At 38.6% G+C, this 23,322-nt stretch overlaps 1 protein-coding gene across 1 annotated transcript in view; it reads right to left on the bottom strand.

Moving 5' to 3' along the window:
• The window catches only part of LOC5576295 (unconventional myosin-IXb), a 162,103-nt gene that overhangs the window by 26,595 nt on the left and 112,186 nt on the right, over positions 1-23,322 (bottom strand). The window contains 1 exon segment of the mRNA XM_021845262.1: positions 14,938-15,356. Coding sequence (XP_021700954.1) covers positions 14,938-15,356 — 419 coding nt within the window.

The following is a 23,322-nucleotide window of genomic DNA, read 5'->3' as shown; positions in this document are numbered from 1 at the left end:
TACCCCAAACATTCGACTATTGCCAAGGCTATATAAAGACACCATTTAAATAAACTGTTTCGTACATTCCATATGTGTTCTGTGAACCTAGTTTTATATTTGCATTGAGGATAAAAAATCATTTTCAGAGATAAAAATTTTCTTTTTGTGAGCAAGTTGCTAATTTCAAAGAAAATTGCATACCTTTAGGCGCTTTATTTGGTGTATCCTGGATTTCACAACATTCAATTCTAAAATTGACCGATTTATCAACAAGTTGTAAGATTTTTGAGACTTGATTCGGGATCAGTGATCCCAAATTTAGTAAATAGCATATCTCTTTATTTTAGGAAACGAGTCACAGTAATTGATCAACTTCACCCCGGAATCAAAAATTCCATTTTTTGATTTCTAAAAAATGTTTTTGTTATTATGATAACAATTCGTAAAAAATTCGTTTGTATAATTCGATAAACAGCCAATCAGTACAGGTTTTGAAAATATTTGGATGAGAATACATGCATCCTACTAGAAATTATAGAACAGAATTGCTCAAAAGTGATCAACTTCACCCCATTTTACGGTACTCACAACAAGCGATGGAGTGTCGAAAAAAGTGAGCTCCAGATGCAGCAACGACAATCGGAAGCAGAGCATCGAGCCGTCTAGGACCTTGTTGTAAAACACCAGTTGGATATCGCCACAAGACGGAAACGCGAGGTTGAGCTAGTGAACCAAATCAAAAGCTGGAGGAAAAATAAGGAATTTGAAGGTTCAGGTGGAAACCCTGGAGAAACTTATCGTCGAGTAGTCGTGTGACTGAAGTGAAACATCAGGATCTACGCATGCTGCGCAACAAGGAATACGAAACACTTCAACTACAACTGGCAGAGTATAGTGCGTTAGTAACAACACGTATTATCAGTTCAATGGTTTATTACAGAATGATGTTTGGTTCCTACGTCTGACTCTTCTCGTATGACCATGACTACTATGTTAAGTGAACTACTGTGATGTTGTGAGAAGTTTAGTAATGTACTCAATTAAATTACTACACAGAGCTGGAAAGTGAAATCCAGTGTCTGCGTGACAGCGAACAGCTGCTGAAATCCCAACTAGAAGCAGCAGAGCAACGCGAAAATTAATCACATCGTCTACGAAACGAATGGATGAATGGGACCTGTACGACGAAGTTCAACAGTTCATCAGCGGTACTCGAGATGGGCAGGGAGATAGCGGTTGTTCTCCTCCATTACCTCCTCCGCCTGCGTCTTGGTTTGAATCTACGAATGCACCAAACATTGAAAATTCTCTTCGCGTCGATTCAAATCATGCATTTCCCCCTCCGCCTTCTCCATCGTCGGTAGATTCTGGTTTGCTCAATCGTCAACAAGAATGTGTGACTTAACCTGGATCGTGTGGTGTTGGAATGATGAACGAACCTGTCCCCATTCCTCCTACTTCGAATGTGTTACCTTCCGTGCCAATAACCCATCCGCAAATACCCTCGCCGACTCTGGTGCTGGATTAGTTTAGACCAACACCCCAACAGATTGCCGTTAGACAAGTGGTCACCAGAGAGCTTCCGATTTTCTACGACGATCCGATAGATTGGTCACTATTTATTAGCAGCTACCAGCATTCAACACAGATTTTTGGGTACACTGATTCAGAGAACCTTCTGCGTTTAAAGCGAAGCCTGAAAGGCAGTGCGAAAGATTTGGTTAGCTGTTTTTTGCTCCACCCGTCAACGGTGCCCCAAGTCATGTCCACTCTGCAGCAGTTGTACGGCCGTCCGCAACAGATCATCAACAATATGATCGCCAAGGTTCGAGCCACCCTTCCACCGAAGCCCGACCGGTTGGAGATGCTGGTCAGTTTCGGGCTGATAGTTCAAAATCTCTGCGGACACTTGAATGCGATTGGGCTAGAGAGGCACCTAGCAAATCCGATTTTTCTGCAGGAGCTGGTGGACAAGCTACACGCAGAAAAAAGAAAATACTAAAAAGATTACATGTCATACTAAAACTACATTCCGTCTATTCACTCATTGGGATGAATTTTAGCGCAAAAATCTTTCCTAGTATAAATTGGTTTTATATTGGCGAAAGAATTTTCTAAAATTATTATTGGTAATGCATAAAGCTGCATAATTCTATAAAATAAATAAAATTATCCATTTTTGTTTGTTTTGAAAAATGAAAAAAGGAAAACAAAAAATAATGAACATTTTGTCTTTATTTAACATTTTTTATAAAACTTTTTGCTGCTTGCCTAGGCAAACAAAGTCATTCCAGTTTTGTCCACCGCTGTACCGCTGAAATTGTGATTCTTCGTGCTAGCAACTGCTCCTGTTGTAAATCTTCTTCGCTTCTTACGACCACCGGAATCAAACACCTCAACGAAATTCACTGCGAAATAGTAATATAATGATAAATGAACACCATAAATTTTGCAATCAGTCGACTTACCGTCATATTCGTCATCGCTTCGGTGAAAACTTTTCTTGGGAGCAAATCCTTCCGGAAGCGATTTCGGAGGAAAGTTGAATAGCCGACAATATGGGAGTGCCCATTATCCTGGAACCTTCCTTACAATTTTGGTTTTCTGCCTTGATTTTAGCTTGCAACCCGGTTAACAGATGTGCAGCCACGATGACCACTCGAGTACACGGTTTTAACTTGAGGAAATGTTTAAATTTATCGGGAAACCTAAGAGATTTCCAAGAAAACGCGGTGAGATCCAGCGCGACGGCGTGGATAACTTACGATCAATGAAAAAGTTTGATTTCACAAGTCTTAAGAATAGTGAGAGACAGTCCATATGCCCGACAAAATATAAGTCGCGGAAATGCATGACAAAGTATAGGATGAAATAGCTGAATGCTTATTTCATAATCTTCAGAATGCATAAAATTGGATTATATTGTAAATATAATAATTACCACGCTAATTAGTATTTTCGTTTTTAACCGTGTACCAGCAACGGTAAAATTCAGCTGGGCGCTTTACCAAGAGCAAGTTTCAATGGTTTATCTGAACGTATTCAGCGACTACATGGTGAAGGTGTCATCGCCGGCTAGTGGCGTAACGCAGCTTGCAAGTTTTCCACAGAAAGCTGTGAAAGAAGAACGAAGCCGACCAAAGGACAGATCGTTTGTGAACGCGCACGTGACTTCAGAGCAGCCGAAAACAAATCGCCAAGAAGTGACGCAAGAAGCGGGAACCGGATCCAACAGTGGACAGCTGAACGAGAAGGGCGCCAAATCTTGTTCCGTATGCAACGTCGAAAACCATCAAATCCAAAACTGCTCATCGTTCAAAGGCTGGATTTAGACGGTAGATGGAAGGCAGTGAAAGCAAACAAACTGTGCGCTCGTTGTCTCACGTCACATGCTCGGTGGCTATGTAAAAGAGAAGTTTGCGGAATCAACGGTTGCCCAAAGCGACATCATCGTTTATATCACTTCGAACCTTCAGCGACTTCTAAGACTACTAGTGCGGTGGTATCAGTTCATCGTCAGCTGTCGTCATCCGCATCCTGCCAGTGACCTTATTCGGGACATAGGGACAGTTCAACACCTTCGCATTCCTAGACGACGGATCGTCAGTAACACTCATCGAGCTATCGATCGCCAAAGCTCTTGATGTCAGCGGAGAAGTTGAGACTCTGAACAGCGAGTGGACAAGACGGTCGCCGGAACAGAGATCATCACGATGGAGATTTCCGAGGCTGGTGTCAACAAGCAGTACAAGTTGTCCGAGATCTACACGTTCGACAATCTCGGCTTACCACAGCAAACCACAGACTATGCTGAGCATGCTAGTCGATACACACATCTCAAATAGCTTCCGGTGAAAATCTTCAGGTGTGCTGTACCAAGAATCCTAATCGGACAAAGCAACGTTCATCTTCTCGCTACACTGAAATTGCGTGAAGGGAAGTTGAATGAACCTATTGCAACTAAGACCAGGATTGGATGGGCAGTGTGTGTCAGTCTACGGAAGCCACGAGCTAACACAATGCACAGACAACAACATGTGCACACCGAACCGACCACAGAGGATCTCCACGAGTACGTCAGTCGCTTTTTCGACATCCAGAGTTTGGGTGTAGCTCTTGTGCCTATCGTGAAAGGTACAGTATCCTGGAAGTGACCACACGCCGGTTGAACAGCGAGAAGTTTTGAGACAGGCCTGCTCTGGAAGCATGACTATGTAGAATTTCCAGACAGTCGGCCGATGGCGGAACGACGCTTGAGACTCGCAGCTTTACGACAGTGTTCATTAGCAAATAGCTGACTTTAAGGTGAAGATGAATCGAAGCCATAGTTAAAATTTTCAAGAGCACGGATCTGGAGAACCAAACATCCGTTTGAGCTGAAAACTTTTTTTTGAAACCTATTGGTTGTGCGTAATGATGAAGAATGTGTCAAGAAGAAGAAAAAGAAGAAGTATGGAGCCACATAGCCCTCTACCCATCATATAACTAAGTACTACAGGGTAATAAGAGTCATTGATGAATCTTCCTTTAAGTAAAAGGGATACTCGTGGATACTAATGACACTATCGACATTCACAACTACTAATGATGTATTTTGAATCCTACTAGGTTTCATCTGCCACCAGCTGCCACCCGAATAAATACACGGAACCCAAAAGTGACTGATTTTTGCACTTAAATGGTTATAACTGCTTTTCCTTGATCTATAGAAACCTAGTGTCTTCTAGAGAATGATTCATTTTGACTGTTTACACAATTTTGTAGAACATTGTTACTACCGGAAACTTCGCATTTTCAAAATATACGAGAAAAACTAGTTTTAGGGGGTCGTTCATAAAATACTCTCGTATTTTGGAAATGCGGCTGAATACACACTAGGTGTCTTTGGCAAAGTTGTTTGTGATTGAATTATCTACAACTTTGCCGAAGACATCATATTTAAAGATCGTCATTTCAAAAAAAAATATTTTCGCAGCGCCGCCCGTGGCAAAGTTGCGAACTAACATTTACCGTCAATATATGCGCTATATTTTTAGAAAATTTTCGTCCGAAGACACCATTCCGAAAAAACCACGTTTAAAGGTGCTACAAAATTAAGTTCACGATTTCGGCCGATCGAAATACTATGCAGTGCTGCGTTCGGCAATCAAACTTTGTGTGTGACGATTTATAAGATTGGTTACCGGCATTCGCTTCGCTTTAGTGAGTGAAAATTCCCCAAATAACCTTCGACGTGGGACTTCGGTCTGATCGACCACTTACTCGCTCGGTGGAAATAAATCCATTTTGCAATTTTGCTTCATAGCTCTAGACACGGTCGGAAGAAGCCATGTAAAGTGACTGTCAAGGATGCGGGCATTATCTTTTACTTCTTGTTTTAACACTGCACAATGGTCGGGCTCCATATAAAGGAGCGGCCAAAACTACCAAAAACTTTTTTGAGATTTTTATGATTTTTTAAATTTTAAAATATACCTCATGTGTTATATTATTATGATCTCTAATTGAAATTGAACTAAAATTTAAATTTCTATGACTTTTATGACGGCAAACCAGCTGAAGTCAAAAAATTGAAAAATATAACAATAACATAAAGCACAAAATTGATAATTTAGAAATGCAATATTTCCCCGAAGTTATCCACTATCTGAAAGCTTATGGTTCAACACTTTTATCGAGCATGAGGATAAAAAAAATATTTGGTTGAAGTTTTAATACTATTCAATATTACACTTTGGTAATTTTAATGAATTTGAACATGAAAAACAACTTTTGTCGCGTCATGTCGCCGCCATTTCGAATATTGCACATCAAAAAGCATCCTTAGATCTTACAAAAAACCCTTAAATTTTTTGCAGAAATTTGCTGATTTGCAAGTTAGAGCTATTTGAATAATTCAATATTTTACATACATTTTGACGATATTTTTCATACAAAGTTTATTAAAAATATATTTAACCACTATTCATATACATTTTGATCAAACTTGATCAAATATAAACAAAATTTGTGCTTCCAGCCCAGTTTGATAACAATTTTAATTTAAAAAAAAATCTTTTTTTTTGAGTTACGTAATTTGTGAATAACCCCTTCTGAAACAACAAAAACGCCAAATAACATATTCAGATTACATATTGACTATTCGAGTGACAATTAGAAGTTCGGCAGTCAAAACTTCGCCGAAGTTCGGTGTCGGCGTTCTAATTTAGTGCTTCGCCGACGCATAAGGAATGCCTTTGTCGGCGTAGCACTTCGGTAGAATGCCGACGCCGAACTTCGGCGAACTTTTGTTGGTGATATTTAATTTTTCTTATGAACTTCGGTCTAAAGTTAATCTGAATGCACAATATTTCATCGATTAAGGCGATAAAAATAGTTTTGGCCAAACTTCACTTTTTTCCGACCATTGTGCACTGATTGGTGCATTGTGTTTTTGTGACTCAAAATTGGGAGAGTTTTGACGCTATTCATGCCATTCGGATTGGTGTGATCTTTGGGTTCTTCCAAGCATGAACGTTTCTAACAGGGGAATATGCACGCTTTGAAAGACAGTAGCCGTCGTTTGAAATAGGTCGAATTTTAGTCTATTCGAATGAGGACGACTTCACCGAGTAGTGCGTGAGGTTAATGGTTTCTTGCTCTTTGGCTTGTGCAATGTTTCCTCATCTCATGGTTTATGATCCATCAAATCCGTGTCTGCCGCGAAGGTTATTGCGCTGTGGTAGTGAAATTTTACATCGAGGTGAGAATGAGAGGAAATGAGTAATTTGGTAGGTGAGAATCAACTGCGAGGTTCGTTATTATATGTTATACCTTCAGATAATGCACGCCTATGGTTGTGAAGAGTTGCACAAGAATTAGACAGAATAAATACGAATCTATTAGATTTGGAAATTTTAAGGTGATAACCTATATTATTCATAAATATGTTATAGTAAAGCCTAACTTCTTGTATATATTACAACATAAGTTTAATGTGACTAAAAACCTATTAATTTGATGCAATGTGACATAACATAAAATTCAATATCTTTGTATCGAATTTCGCACATCGATTACTTTGTTTAATGCAGTTTTGTGATACAACTCTTTGATCACCAATTATTAGAAACGAGTAACGCTACACAACAGATAAACAGCACTTTGTTTCGCCGGATGTATCTTGAGTTGTAATCAATCGAAATTGAGATTCAGTTTTGTGTACCTCGCCACGAGCGCATCACTAGTACGTTTACCTAAAACTCAAAATTTTCATAACCCTCATCAGCGCCAATCCGGTGTTACGTATCCCATTTCCTACTGATCAACAACCCAAAATGACCCCATCATCAAATTAACCAAAAAACCACGTGAATTTTGCAATCGACTGCACGAGTACGAACATCTGCGCTGCCGGCAGCTTCGCAGCTTGATTGAAAATGAGTTTCATTAGAGCTAATTTCCGAATCCAGTGGACCGACATGCCCATTATTATCAACAACTTCGGCCATGCTGGGATGAAATTCATTGAATGTCCCTCTGCAAGAGTGATCGTGGTAATTTTAATTTTGCTTTTGTATACTGCTTAAGTTGTTTCCCGGCCGAAGCTGAAACTTAGTAATTGTCCTTATTCACTTCATACTGTATAACAGTGTTACCCAAAAATCATAACTACACGTCTTAGGTACTTCCCAGGGCATAGTGAATCTTATGGAGAATGTTCACACCAAATTGTAGAAAGAAGCCCTGAAAATTTTTAGGATACATTGTGGATGAATTTTATGATAACATCACAAAACTGTTTAGTTACAGCCAAACTTCTTTTTACGCCCCTTACTAGGGGTGCGTAAAAAAAGATGAAGCTTAATATTGTATGGGTCCGAAGTGATTTTCACTAATCGTAAGTTGCCATCATGGATTTCAAAACGGCGTCACACATCGATTTCAGTCATGTAATTATCGTCCCTTTCCAAAAATACCCATATTGTATGGGTATAAAGTGATTTTCACAAACCGTAAGTAAACATCTTTGATTCCAAAATGGCGTCAGGCATCGATTTCCGTTATCTACTCATCGGTCCCGTTCCAGAAATACCCATATTACATAGGTTCAAGTAGGTCGTCATCAGGCAGGAGCGTAAGTTGAAGCTTAAAAAGAGGGAGCGTAAAAAAAGTGAGCGTAAAAAGAGGTTTGGCTGTATTTTATTTCGAAAAGAGTTGACCTGAAGTAGGTATTTACATGATACTTCTGGAGAAAATTCTTGATGAATTTAAGGAGGATGACGGGGAAACACAAATCTAACTGTCATTTTCTTCACCTTAGTCAACGTGTCTCATGGCGATCGGTGATGTTTCCTAGTGAAATTATAAAAAAGTTGTTTTTGAAAAAGTTTAAGTTCTTCAGAACCTTGTCGTCATATCGATGACATTCTTGACGAAATTTCCGTGAGTTCCCACATTGTTCCAAAATGTACTTACTTCTTCCTGACTATACTGAACCCGGCAATGTTTGACTCTGAGCGAAGATGTTGCTTGACAAGCTCGTCGGCGATTTTAACTGTTTGGAAGTGATGCATTCCCCACGTTCTATAACAGAGCTGCTCACAAAAGGCCTTCGGCAGCCGGATGTTCCAGTTGCACTTTCAACATATCCTTAAGGAGTGTTCCATCACTCATGTTTACAAAACTACCGGCACAAAAGCCGTAACGATTTTAATCTTCATTTGATTTGTTTACCAATGGCAAATATAAACTGGGATCTTAATTGACGTTTAATGTTTGTTTTCATGAAATGATGTCATGATTCAGGGATCCTGCTTCATGATTTCATGACTCAACTTGCCACTTTTCAGCACCAAAATCGGAACCATAAATGACAGCCATCTAAACACATGAAAAGTGCTCATATTTCATGAACTGTGTTCATGATATCAGATCCTGCTTCATGATTTCATGACCGAAATTGCCACATTTCGACGAAATCCATGAATAGTGCTTATGTTTCCATGAATTTTATTCATGGTTCCAGCATACATGTTACATGATATGAGGATTTAAATTGACATTTTTCTTCGCAAAATAATGAAAACGTAACGTACAGCCGGCGTTACGGTAAAATGCTTCATGATTTCATAACTTTTGTCATAGTGTATTTTCATTACATGAAAACACACCTTCCTCCCGAAATCATGACTCTTTCTCCCGTTTAAGAGCGCCGCATTTTTACCCGTGAAGAGACAGATTTTTGAAGAAATTGGTTTAGGATTTTCTAGAGAAGATCCATGCGAAATTACTAAAAGAATAATTTCTAATGAATTCCTGCACTGCCTCTATTTGTAGTCCCATATATAGGAAATTCCCTAGAATATGTGGAAATTAGGCAAATAGGGATAAAGCAGTAAATTTAAAAGAAATCTTTAAATATATGTAGCTGGATAATACAGATTTGCTCTTTTAATATCCTGACGGTATTTTTGAAAAAAATCCTAGAAGCATACATAATGGTGTTTCTAAATAATTTACGATAAAGAAACATTTGCATCAATTTTAAAAGAAGTTTTTGGAGAGATATCAAGAAAATTTATGAGTTAAATTGCAGAATATTTGAAAAAAAAACTAGAGATGATACATGGAAGAAGTTCGTTGAATAATTTTGGAAGAAGAAGAAATATAAGGAAAAACTCTGAATGAACCTCAGGATTAAGTCCTAAAGTAACTACTGAAGCTATTTTCGAGATTTTTTATGAATGAATCACTGAAATAATTCCTGAAGAAACTTCTCCAGTATCGCCAGATCAACTGCACTTACAGGAACCATTAATCTGGTTGGGACTAACAGACACCCGTAGTGTTTAAGTGCTAGTGATCTTCTATTTCGAGGTAACGAGCATGGTGGCAAATTACGTAACGCTCAAAGGGGGGGGGGGGCGGAGTTCGGCTGTAGCTCAAACGTTACGACTTATTCAAAATTAAAAAAAATCCATACTAAAAGTGTTACGGGGGGGGGGGGGGGGTCATTTTATTAGAGTTACAAAAATAACACATCTGTAATTTTTTGATATAATATACAATTTTGTTTTGTCTTTTGAATGCCGTCAAAAGATATTTTTTATGTTTGCCCCAATCAGAGATATTCACAATCAAAGTAAGCACGTTTTTGAGAGAAAAACAACAATAACTCCTAAACGGAAGGAGATAGCGAGTTTCTTCACTCACCAAATTACGCATTTTTCAAAGTTCTAAAAGTGTTTCATAGACTACTTTGATGAGAAATTTGAATTGAAAACTCTAGAGCCAGAAAACCAGTTTTGTCCGGACCACCCTATGTCACCGTAGGAAAAAAGCTCTAAATCGGTCAGAGATACAAAAAAACTTTTTTTGGCAAAGTTGCTTGAAATTGAATGGTCTACAACTTTGCTGAAGCTTGTATAATATAATTTCTACAAATAAGAAAGTTAGTAACACAATTTCTATGAAAATATGGTCCACCCTTATTTTCAATAAAACCAAACAAAGGGCTCAACTAATACAAACAACTTTGTAGAAGACCGTTTTTGTCTAATGTTTCATTCTAAAGCTCAAAATGCATCTTTCCGCGTAAAACTGATTCCTGGACCACTGTGCAATGTATTACAGACGCGTCAAGCCTGAGTGAAATTGTAATTTTCCATCAGCAAGTTTAATGGGAGGTACGTTTGGTCGAATAGGGATTATTTAGCATAAAGACGATAAGCTTAATAGGCCGTTCATCTGAGATATGCTGTTAGAGTAATAGCACAAAGCTTCTAATATTTAATCAAAATTACTAGAACACTTTCATGTTTCACTTGGTATTGGGGGTTATAGTCATTCAAATTGTCAAATTGTCAAAAAAGTCGAAATTTTGCGTGACATAATTTGTGTATCATCCCAAAGTCATGTTTGATGGTCTAAGCGTGAGTAAGTGATTTTGCATCAAAATCTCATGCGTGAGTTTTTGCGAAGCAGATCTTAACCCGTATAGGCCTGAGTGACAGCAAAAATACTAAAACCCTTACCACTCAGCGAATACTAAACGAATTCAAAGAATTTTTTGTCAGTATACTGGCCCACATATCTTGTTTCTAGAAGTGACTAGAGGAACTCGGGAATACTCCTGTAGCCGGAGTTATTGCAGTAGGTTACTGGGTCAAGTCGGGTAGAAAAAGGCGATTTTTTGGGACATGCCAAGTTAGCTTTATTTATTTCCAATGGTAAACATTTTAATTTGCATTAATCATTAAGATCTGATATTCAACATTATAAATTAATTGTTTTGCTCCGTTTAGAGTGTACCAGATGCGGCCACTAGGACTTAATGCCCTGAAGAACCGGCTCTAGACTTGTTAGGTACTAAACCGTTTCAATTCTCTAAAAGTATAAATCGAACATAATAGTTCACTAAAACGCGTTCCCATAAGCTTCACACAGATGTTTAGATACGAATTATGCACTTTATCATAAATTTGAGGCATTCCGGGGATCCGAACATGGTCATTTGTAGGATCAATCAAATGTAGTTGACATAATTATTGTATTTAATCGATTATCAGAAGGTTTACGCTGATGCGTTATTCGCAAAACTCCTTGATATTCTGGTCACAATATAGCCGATTCTGGAAATTATCTGTGACTTGAAATTTGCCTAACTACAGGGGCACAGAAGCACAGAACCCTTGTCACCCGACCTGACCCAGTGATCCACCGCAATATCTCCGGCCACATGAAAATTTCCGAGATCCTTTGACCACTTTCAGAAACTAGATATGTGTACGAGTATACTGACAAAAAATAATTGAAATCATTTGAGTATTCGCTGAGTGGTGAGAGTTTAAGTAATTTGTCTTTCACTCAGGCCTATACGGGTTAAATCAGTCCATTCTCGCAGGAGAGATCAAAGATTGAGATTTGAGCATGAGTCTACCTACTCTAGTGGTCATTATTTTTGAATAATTTTTGAATAGGGTAGATGTACCAATAGTGGAGGTACTAAGCACGATTGAACTTCATTTAAACGCCCAAAATCAAGATGTGCATTTAATGTACATGTTAATGTTGTAACGGGAAGTAACGACCATTGACCTAATGAGAAAAATGGTTTCATCGCAGTAATCCACGGCATGTCAGTGAAAAACAATACCTCCACTATTGGTACATTGTTCCTTTAGTTGCGGTATATTTTTAATTTGTGTTCCTATAGTTGCGGTATCCGTTGTTTTCTTAAGGGATCCTCCACTATAGGAACACTTTACCGCAACTATTGGTACAAGCAACTAAAGTTTTAGCAAATTTAGTTATGTTTCATCAGTTTTAAAGCAATTTGAACGCTCTTTTCAATTATTCCGTATATCAACAAGCCAATGCGTCGATTGGCAGTGTCGGTTCTGTGGTTAATGTAATGCAATTAGTGAAAGCGGCACTACCGCAACTATAGGAACACCCACAACTAAGGGAACACTTACCCTACCTTATCGTTTTTACAGAAGAGCCTGTTCAGAAATCTCATGAAATTTTTATTCACCTCCAGAGTCCTAGCAAAATCAAGGAAAGGGTTCATGTTTCCCTTGGCTTCCCTAGCAATCAAGAAAAAAACTTGAGAATCGCGGTTCTGCAGCTAATAAAAATGAAGATGAAATTCCAACGAACAAAAATCATAAGAAGCCTTTGACAGTGTTCAGCATACTCATCACCCGGTTGACTAATGATTCAGCCCAAATTGTAAACGCCGCGGAAAATCGCTGTTTTCACTATTGTTCGGAAATTATCCAAATTTTGCAAATACACTGTGAACCGAAGGGGTGGCATGAAAAGTGAAATTCCGTCCATACACTTAAATTGCACTTAAAGGCGGTTTCGAGTGGCCTGGTTTATCCAACACAGTGAATTTAGGCGATGATTAATCTTTTTTTTTCTGCTAGAGGAAATATCCCAGACTGTCATCAACTTGTCGTTTCACGCGGCATACCTAAAGAATAAAGAAAAGAAAATCCACTCGTTTACAGCGACGCACACTGGGAGATTTCGTCATTTTAGCGCTCTTAATAGGCAACGCCTTAATTGTGCTTCTAGGCGTTCTGGTGCCTACTAGATATTTTCTAAGTCAGTAAGTTATATTTTCACCATTTTGATAGATCTTTTAGGAGAAATAATGAAATTATGAACTTGGTGTTTTCGACAAAGATGTTCACAAAAATGCTGTTGTGAACATCTTTGTGAAGATTTCAATCTTGTATATTTGAAAATTCAAAATATGAATTTTCTACCTCACTTTTAGGGAGATAGATTAAATAGTAACCTATTTTTATACATCAGCGTATAGACTTACTGAAATATTGTTTAGGGAACATCGAAACGCTTGGCAGCATGATGAAGGCACGATTTATTAAATGCCCTAAAATAACGAAGTTTCCCACTGTGCGACGTAGGCTAAGCGCGTCGCGACCGGATCGAAGGATTATAAAGCAGTTGTGTTTAATTAGCGATTCGTTTAAGTTGGTTGCTGTACTATTTGAAATGGTTACTCTGAGCGGATTGGCCGTCCGGTCGGACGCCTAGTTAATGGCCCAGAGAGAGTACACATATTTTTCTATGCAAAAGCCTACTTTAACCAGGCTTAACAATAATGACCGGCTTAATGTAGCAACACTTCCCCCTCCGTCTGAGCGCATCATCATCGTTAAGACCCCTTAGGATTTGGCTGATCGTCTTGACTGCGCGGTGCAATAATCGCAATGGGGAGTCGCCGGAGAAATTGTAGGCAGAGTGTACCGTTGCTGTTTCGTTTGCAGCAATATAAGACTAAGGGGTCATCCACTTAGTATCTCATGCATTTAGGATGTAAAGGGGGCTGGAGGTAGCAAAGCGTGACAATTCATCCAACATTTTTGAAGAATACACATAAAAAGTTTGACATTAGGGGAGAGGTGGAGATTCGCCCAAAATAGCAAGTTTTTGTGTGATGTACTTTATGGACGCTCCCTAAATTGTTTTTAAACTCGTGAAGAGAAGTGTGGCGAGCTATTGAATTGTTTGAATATACTGAAAACAAACCCAGTCGGATTTACAAAAAATTAAATTTGATCGTTTCAATTGGGTTAAAAAAAACTTCATTAGCTTCAAAAGCATGTAAAAAGATTTGAAATCGATTAAGTACTCATGAAGTAATATCAAACAAAGATGATTTTTTAGTAAAAAGAGGAAAAGGGTGGACCATAACAAAGATATACATAAATGCTTTATTGCATGCTTTTTAACTTGGAAATTCACCTTCAAGTCGCTTGCGCTACCTCTAAATCCAAATATGTTTGGCTCAAATATTGAGGTTTCTCTTTTTATGTGATTTTAATTCAGACAAGCACACGAATTTTGGGTTTTGAGAACTTTTGAAAAATAAGCTGCACCGTAATCTTCAAGGTTTTTTAGTTTGTTCTTCAGAAAGTTCATAAACTGACCCAGAACATATAAACAAATTTGGAATAGGATGAAAATACATGTTTGTTCAAGTCTTTTTATAGTTCTATAGGATGACGTTTTGTGTAAAATTCTATTCAAACTGAGTTACTATTATGCTTATAGTTACTATAGTAACTTACTATTGTGGAAATTTCATTTATGTAAGACTCGCTCCATTTCAGTAATTACATACTTTATGGTCAGAGAAGTCCAGATATCTTCCATCTCGATGTGATGCTCGTCCGAGTAGGTATTCCAACTATAGTTGTGCCACCCAACATACCCGTCCGAAACTATAAAACTCCAACGAACACGAATACAATCGTGATGGAGGCGATTTTATGACAAATCCGTCATACAGCCACAACCGAAGTCTGAGTTCAAAATAACCCGGCCTGCCAACATACCAACTGCGTCAACCCGGCCGCATTAAATAGCTCCGGTAATAATCCAGTGCAATAAAAACAAATAACAGTCAACGCGCCGCGATGGCAGGTAGGTACTTACGAAAAACTTCCCCTCGTTGAATCTGGTTTGGAGTGTTCGCATGACCGCGTCTTCGGTTAGCGGTCCCGGCAGGTGTATCAGGTCGTCCAGTTTCACCGTTTTGGAGCCAGACACATTGCCAGCAGCGGTTCCACCACCGCCACCATCATTGCCCCCAATGTTTGATCGACCTCCTCCGTGCAAGTGATGCGTTAGGGTTCCTCCGATTATTGTGCCGCCTCCGGGACCGCCCGAGTTGCCACCCGGAGAGATGAGATGGGCACCACCTCCGAGTCCAGCACCCGAACTCCCCAGGAGACTCTGGTGCTTCCCGGTGTAGCCGACTGTCGTCCTGCGCGGAAGAGTTCCGCCACCTGTTATACCGGCATTCCCGCCGAAGCCATTGCCACCGGCACCTCCAACTCCGCACTGCGCTGTATCTGAAACAGAATGGAGAAAACACGGTTTAACAACATTTTCGCGCTCGGTTCTTGGTTGTATAGACGTGTAAAAAATGCACGTAGTAGCAAATAGCGGCATACGTGTAAACATGCTTCAATCGTGGGGTCTGAAGGAATTGAAATGTATAGCAATTAATCTACTGTAACACTTTGGGCTAGGTAATCTGCAACCAAGCACACGCATTAGGAATTTAGATTACATTATGCAGGAATGTCTGGAAACTAAGTGCTGCATCTGTAGTGAAACTTGTGCATCAACAAATTAAGTTAATCCAGTCAAAAAACTTTTTTCATGTTGATAGAGTGCTTCGTGAAGCCCAAGCAGGACAGTTCAGTTTTGCGTCGTCCGAAAAATTTGGCTCACGGTTTCGCGCATGTTTTCGTCGCCGGAGATTTTTTCTTTTTTCCTGTTTTCAAGCGTCTTGCTGGGTAGTGCTTCGTAAAGCCCAAGCAGGACAGTTCAGTTTTGCGTCGTCCGATAAATTTGGCTCACGGTTTCGCGCATGTTTTCGTCGCCGGAGATTTTTTTTTTCCCTGTTTTCAAGCGTCTTGCTGGGTAGTGCTTCGTGAAGCCCAAGCAGGACAGTTCAGTTTTGCGTCGTCCGATAGATTTGGCTCACGGTTTCGCGCATGTTTTCGTCGCCGGAGATTTTTTTTTTTTTCCTGTTTTCAAGCGTCTTGCTGGGTAGTGCTTCGTGAAGCCCAAGCAGGACAGTTCGGTTTTGCGTCGTCCGATAGATTTGGCTCACGTTTTCTCGCATGTTTTCGTCGCCGGAGATTTTTTTTTTTTCCTGTTTTCAAGCGTCTTGCTGGGTAGTGCTTCGTGAAGCCCAAGCAGGACAGTTCGGTTTTGCGTCGTCCGATAGATTTGGCTCACGTTTTCGCGCATGTTTTCGTCGCCGGAGATTTTTTTTTCCTGTTTTCAAGCGTCTTGCTGGGTAGTGCTTCGTGAAGCCCAAGCAGGACAGTTCGGTTTTGCGTCGTCCGATAGATTTGGCTCACGGTTTCGCGCGTGTTTTCGGCTCCTAAGATTTTTTTTTTCTGTTTTGGAGCGTCTTGCTGGGTAGGTATTTGGAAGGCACAAGCAAGACGGTTTGTTTTCGGGACGCCAAGAAGTTTTGCTGTCAGTATCAGTTTTGTGTTCAGTCGAGGATGGTTTACCAACTGGTGAGTTCGTTTCATTCTTGTGATAACACATATTTTCTTGAAAGCGTAACTTTTAAGTAATTTTAAAACAAACTTTGTATGGTTCGTCACTATAAGTGTCGGCATTATGTTTTTTTCTTATACAATTTCAATATACATATATTTGTCTCTTTTATACGTTATTAAAAATTATCTTTTGAATTGTTCGACATTGTGAATGTTGACGTATTTTTTAAAACTTGTACCATATCGAGACAAAATGCACAGTAATACTCATATGTAATTTTCAAACAAACTATGTATAGTTCGTCACTACAAGTGTCGGCATTATTCCTGTTTCATATAATTTAAAATATATACATGTAATTTTCAGTTTTCGTCATTAATAAAAACATCTTTTGAATAGAGTAGTGTTTGATCCTTCGACCTTGACACTTGCTCCTGCTGGGGCGGGTGATGAGGGCAGGATCAAACATGTCGCGCGTCGGTAGTGAAGCGGTGAAAAAGTGATCGGTTCGTTAGTAGTGTTTGATCCTTCCACCTTGACGCTGGCTCCTGCGGGAGCGGGTGATGAGGGCAGGATCAAATATGTCGCGCGTCGGTAGTGAAGCGGTGAAAAAGTGATCGGTTCGTAAGTAGTGTTTGATCCTTCGATCTTGACGCTTGCTCCTGCGGGGGCGGGCGATGGGGCAGGATCAAACTTGTCGCGCGTCGTTCGCTCAGAGAAATGAAAAAGCGCCGCGGATCGCTAGTAGTGTTTGATCTATTGATCGCGTCGCTTGCTCTTGCGTGGGCGAGTGACGAACACTTGTTCGGCGTTTAATGCGATTATCGAATTATTTCGCGAATCCGGTTAGGCGTGATTATATCATGGCTCGCATCACCAAACATTGGTGACTCCCAGATCTTTACCTTATCCCACTAACCCAATATCCTCTCCATGACAACCGTGGAGATGCAGAGGTGATCTCGGTCTCTAGTAACAACGGTAGTCACACTAACATTCCTTCCATTCCCCGATGACCGTAAGGACGTGGCCGGCGCCGTTATTGACTTTTAAATTTGAGCTCTCGATTTGTGCACATTGAAGAATGGTAAGCTAATCCCAAGCCCCATTCATTAATTCCCTGTGCAACTTCGATTGTTCTGGTCAATCACGGAGTAGCAACTACGAATTGTACGGTCATCTATGCTTATGCTTATGCTTATGCTTAAAAAACTTTTTTCATGTTGATAATAAGGTACCGTGGGGTAAGTGGATACAGAAAAATCAATACACCCGATTCTGTTTTTGCACGGATTTTTTTTACACGGCCGTGCAAAAAAAGTTTCCATACAAAATTTTTTACCAAAACCTTATTTTTGCATGAAACGTCGAGAATAGGTGTTACTTTTTTTGCACGGTTTTTGAAATTTTGAACTGAAAACTTTTTTTGCACGGTACGCATCCCCCGTGCAAAAACAGAATCGGGTGTAGTTAACTTCATTGTTATGTACAGCTAACGTGAATAGTTTAACTCAAACTTTTTTCTGTTGATAACAAATAAGGGACTATTATACTTCAAATCGTCATTTATTTCGATTTTTCTGATTGTTATGTATTGAGAATGAGAGGCTTAAAAATTTGCGCCAAATGATCCACTTGCCGCACCATGGTGCGGTAAGTGGATCACCATTAAAAAAAATCTGTTCTCGAAACAAATGTAGTATGATTATGTTTAATAAGAATGATATTACCCTCGCACTTGTTATTAGTGCTAGTAATGTTACATTTTATTACTTTAAAATTAAAAAGTATCTTTATTTAATCAAAATATAACAAAAAGTATGTATATATTAGTTCATACTAATTAAAACAAAAAAAAAAAACATTGTAACTAGTAAATTAGGAGAAAATTCACCCATTTATACGCATAAGTTATACAGAAGTACTGTAGGATAATTCCTAGAGATTTTTTCGAAAAGCACTCTTGGTTTAAAAATATTAGTTACATTTACTTTTGAATAACAAACTGAAATCCTTCTGTTTTATTTATGAATATATGTGTATCATCTGTCTAGAACAATTTATATGGTCAAATAATGTACAAGACTATGATTTCGATTGGAAAATTAGTATATTTTGCTCTTTTACAACTCACCAGAAAGGTTAAAAAACTTTTAGGTGGATTAATTCAAATTTTCTATGGTCAATTTAACAAATTCAAGCTGGGAATGGAACAAAATAAAGGAAAACAACATTTGCGGGTATTAAAGCTTATTAAAATTCTCCTAAGCAGTCTGCCAATAAATGATAATTATTCTTGATCCACTTACCCCACCCTACTAAAAAGTAGGGGTAAGTGTACCATGTCCAATATAATTGTATTTATTCATAAAAATGACATATTTTTCATTGTGATTCATTCAATTAGAACTGAAATGCTCACCATGTGTCGAAAAAAATAATAGAATTTGAATTTAGACAGAGATGGATTTTTGATTGATGGAAAACCATTTTCAAATTAATTACTTTTTGCAGCTAACAAGTTTGCTTGTGTTAGTGTACGTGTAGTACAAGTTTTGCAATAGTATCAGTGTGGGCTTAAGAATATAACCTAAAACGAAGCAATGGTGCGAAAACATTCAACATATCCAAGTATTTAGGCTTTATATTGACAAATGATCCACTTACCCCACTGATACACTTCCCCCACTGTACCTTACTATAAACACTAACCTCTTTTAACGACCGTTCTTTTTACGACGATTATTTTCACGATCATTTTTTTACGACCGAAATCAAATCAACGACCGTTTCTATACATGATGAATATCTTAAAAAGTATTCAAATAGAGAGTCATAATGTTCAGCAAAATTATTCAGTAGATTAAAGGCTAACATGCGGTGGTCATTGAAATGCAAAATTCTGCCTCCAGGCGGTACTACTACGCATCGACATTTTGTTTTTCTGATATATCAGGATCCTGACTACTACGAAAGATGGCGATTTCGGAAAAGTTGTTCAGCAGCTCAAGTGCTATCATTATGAAAAGCCATTAGATACGAAATTTTGCCACCAGGCAGCGCTACTGAGTAACTTTTGTTTTTCGGTAATCTCAAGATCCAGACCACTTAGAAATAGGAGAAGAGCACCAATTTTCGACCCAACACTACTTTTAGACTCATTCATACGATTTTAGTCTACTTTGTACGAAAATCCGAAAATTGACACAGATTTCTTGTAGGTCGAACATTAGTGCTTTTCCCCTATGGCGTCTTTGACAAAATTGTGCAGTAGCTTAATGGCTATCATTGCCTAAGCCATGAAATTTAGCCACCAGGTGGCACTAGTGAATATTAAACTTTTGGTTTGCAAATATCTCAGGATCTTGACCACTTAGATTTGTGGTGTCTTCGGTAAAATTGCTCAGTAACTCTATCTTGACATTTGGGATTTTGCCACTAGGCGGTACTAGTGAGCATAAAGCTTTTATTTTTAAGCTATGTCATGATCAAGACCTCTTAGAAAAACAGCGTCTTCGTAAAAATGGTTTCTTCTAGCTAAGAGGTTCGAGATGTTTGGCAAAAAAATCATACTCACTAGTGTCGTCTGGGGACAAGTTTTGAATTACATGGCTCAAACAAAGATAACTCTTGACTTACTGGACAAGTATGCCAAATGCGTACTCATGATCCTAAGATATTTGCAAAATGAAACACATCAATGAGAATTATCATTAAATTCGTTTGAACATTTTGGCTACCGTAATCCGGGGGCAAATTGATCACTATTTCACAACTTTTTGTTGTGTTATCCTTAAGAATTCAAATATTGTCAAATAAATTTCAATAAAATCAGTACTACATTGATCTTCATCAGTTTATGTAAACGACTTTTCATGAAATAATATTTAACATATAATAAAAACAGTTTTAATATCAAAAAATTAAAATGACACACTGGGGCGAAATTGATCACCATATAACAAAGCAGGTTTAAGAATTAAAAATTTCCCTATCTACTAAATTTGAGTCTCCTGAATTTGAAAATGATGTCAAAATTCTAAAAGCTCGAGTATTTGATCATTTTATTGCAAAATTTTACTTTAAAGATTTGCCTAATGTAGGCAATTTCCCTTGAAATAAGCACATTATTAGAGAATAAACGGATTTATGAGCAAAAAACTATACTTGCTATGCTGTATGGTATCAAAAATTAATTCAGTAGTTCATACTTGAGCGTACACAACATTTTTGACATTCAAAGTTGTGATGTAGGCATAGAACCAGTGGACTGTTTAGCACTGACATTTCCAACTGTATTGCTTACACCTTCAAGAAATGTGGATATTTCTATGCAAAACCGACCCTTAAAAATGAAATAGTTTGAAATCGGTTCCGGGTCATTTGGCCGAACGCCGTTTGTCCGAATGCCGTTTGGTCGAACGCCATTTGGCCGAAAGAGTCATTTGGCCGAACGCCATTTGGCCGAATGCAGTTTGGCCGAATTTGAAAAAAATTGTGAACTACAATTAGCATGAATTTTGTAATTAATATCAAAGCTGAATTTCAAAGAAAAGTTCAGAGGAACATCCTAGATGTAAGCAATTATTCACTTCTTTGCTAGCGGAAATAGCTGCCAGCATAGGTTTTCGCATTGCATTTGTAGTCAGTTAGCTTTTGTCAATTACTAAAACATTTTACGACTTATTCGTCCTTCTGTAGCATCAGTTTGCTTCAATCATTATGAACGTACTTAGTAAATTAATTAATTTTTAGCAACCACAAGTTTGGTTTCTTCTCCACAGCAGTGCAACAGTGAGTTTATTTGACGTAAGTATTTACCAAGTCGTCCGGTTCACTGATATGCGCAATCAACGGCGCAGAGTTCAGTTTACACTTTTTAATATTATTCTTGGTGGAGAATGACATCTCACCAAAGTTATCCCTTGTACTGTAAATTGTATGCTTTTAATAAAACTCTTTATGAACGTTATAAGACTTAATTCCAATATCTATGAAAAATATAAAAATATGAAGAACAGCATATGATCAAAAAAAGGAAAAATTTCTTATAAATTTTAAGTAGGTGTAACGCAAATAATTGTTATATCAGTATAACTACAAAGAACTGCCGATGATTTAAAGAAGGTAAAGGCTCTTTGAAAATATAAGCTAAATTATTGCCAATAATAATTAAACCATTACAAATCGAAAGAAAAGCCTATATTTGAAAGAAGGAAAATTTCTGATCAAAATATAAAAAAAAAAAACTTCAAACCCTAGCACACCGTATACAGCTTAGAGTCTTGACGCAAGTTCACAACTTCATCCTGAATGAACGGATCATATTAATTATACTCTTATCAACAAACATGACATCCCGCCTCATCGTAAAGATCAACAAATTAATTAGTTGATCAGTTATTGGGCCACACTTAGGAATGCTACACATCAGTGTTGAAAAAAATAGATTTTTTTGTTCGTTATTCGGCCAAACGGCATTCGGCCAAATGACCCGTTCGGCCAAATGGCATTCAGCCAAATGGCGTTCAGCCAAACGGCGTTCGGCCAAATGGCCGGACACCGTCTTTTGGTACCGACCAGATCAAATTCGCCCCGGTGATCAATTTGCCCACGGATTACGGTACTCTAAACTCAGTCAACCGCTCGAAAATATATATTGCGTAAGCTTGCGCGTAATGACTCTTTGGTTTCCTGAATGTTACCCAAAATAAACTACAGTTAAAGCCCAAAATGATATAAGTACGAGTTTTTTCTCACATTTAAAACTAAGTTGAAGATCAGTACGGTTTTCCCATACATTTTACAAGCCAGTAAAATAAGCAACCATTTTGATCACGTTCTTTGGAGTACAGTGTACTGTACTGCGTGGCATTCGTAACAATACACGATTAAAAAAAAACACAATGTATTAGGCAGACCTGATATTTATCACCATTATGAGCAATCAGTAGGTACTATTTTTTTATTTCTTTTAATTTCGAGAAATGATGCTTTATATGAATTTCGCCAAAAAATACATTCCTGTCTACTTTAATGATTTTTCGTGCATATACAGACGAAATAAGGGCCGATCGGGTGATACAGTGTCCGTTCAATAAAAAAATCATCATTCAAATATGACCCGTATCGACCACTTATCGATCTTCTGAATTTCAAAGTTATGCTAGCTTCCCAGATTTCTGATCTAAGAGCACTTCCACAGTTATTAACCCTGGGCGGGAGAATCCAACTGGGCAGGAATTGCCTCAGATACCATTACTTGACTTGCGCTGATCCGGCACTGAACCTAGTACCCCATAAAGGACTATGTCGAACCTAGCATGGCGTCCCTGCTTGCATAGATAACCATGGGATCATAAAAGCGACTATTCCAGCGGAGAGCAAAACAAGGAATGTGAAGGAGAACCTTCTATCAGTAACCGGCTAAGGTTCATCAACATCAACTTAAGTGAGGACAGTGTGGGCAAAAGCCTCGCCACTGTGACGAAGGTAGGCACTGGCCTCTCCAGTGTAACATGTGAGGTGACCGATGGCTCAGCTGTAAAGCAGGACTACGAGAAGACGAAGTGTTTTCCTTCACAGGCAACGCGAATATATCTGATGATATTATTCGATACGCGATGCGAAAGAGGGGACCTTTCGAGGATGAATACGTGGCGAAAAGACGTATGGTTGCTAAGGGAAAAGTGACCTACGCGGCCGTCCTCCAGAGACATGGCAACAAAGAAGGGGCCAACACCAAGCCTAATACCAAGAAAGCCAAGAAAATGGAGCCACGGGATAACCCGA

This window comes from Aedes aegypti, chromosome 2, assembly GCF_002204515.2.
Source record: "Aedes aegypti strain LVP_AGWG chromosome 2, AaegL5.0 Primary Assembly, whole genome shotgun sequence".
Taxonomy (NCBI): domain Eukaryota; kingdom Metazoa; phylum Arthropoda; class Insecta; order Diptera; family Culicidae; genus Aedes; species Aedes aegypti.
The sequence above is the reverse complement of the archived record's forward strand: the minus strand, read 5'-3'. Positions and strand labels throughout refer to the sequence as shown.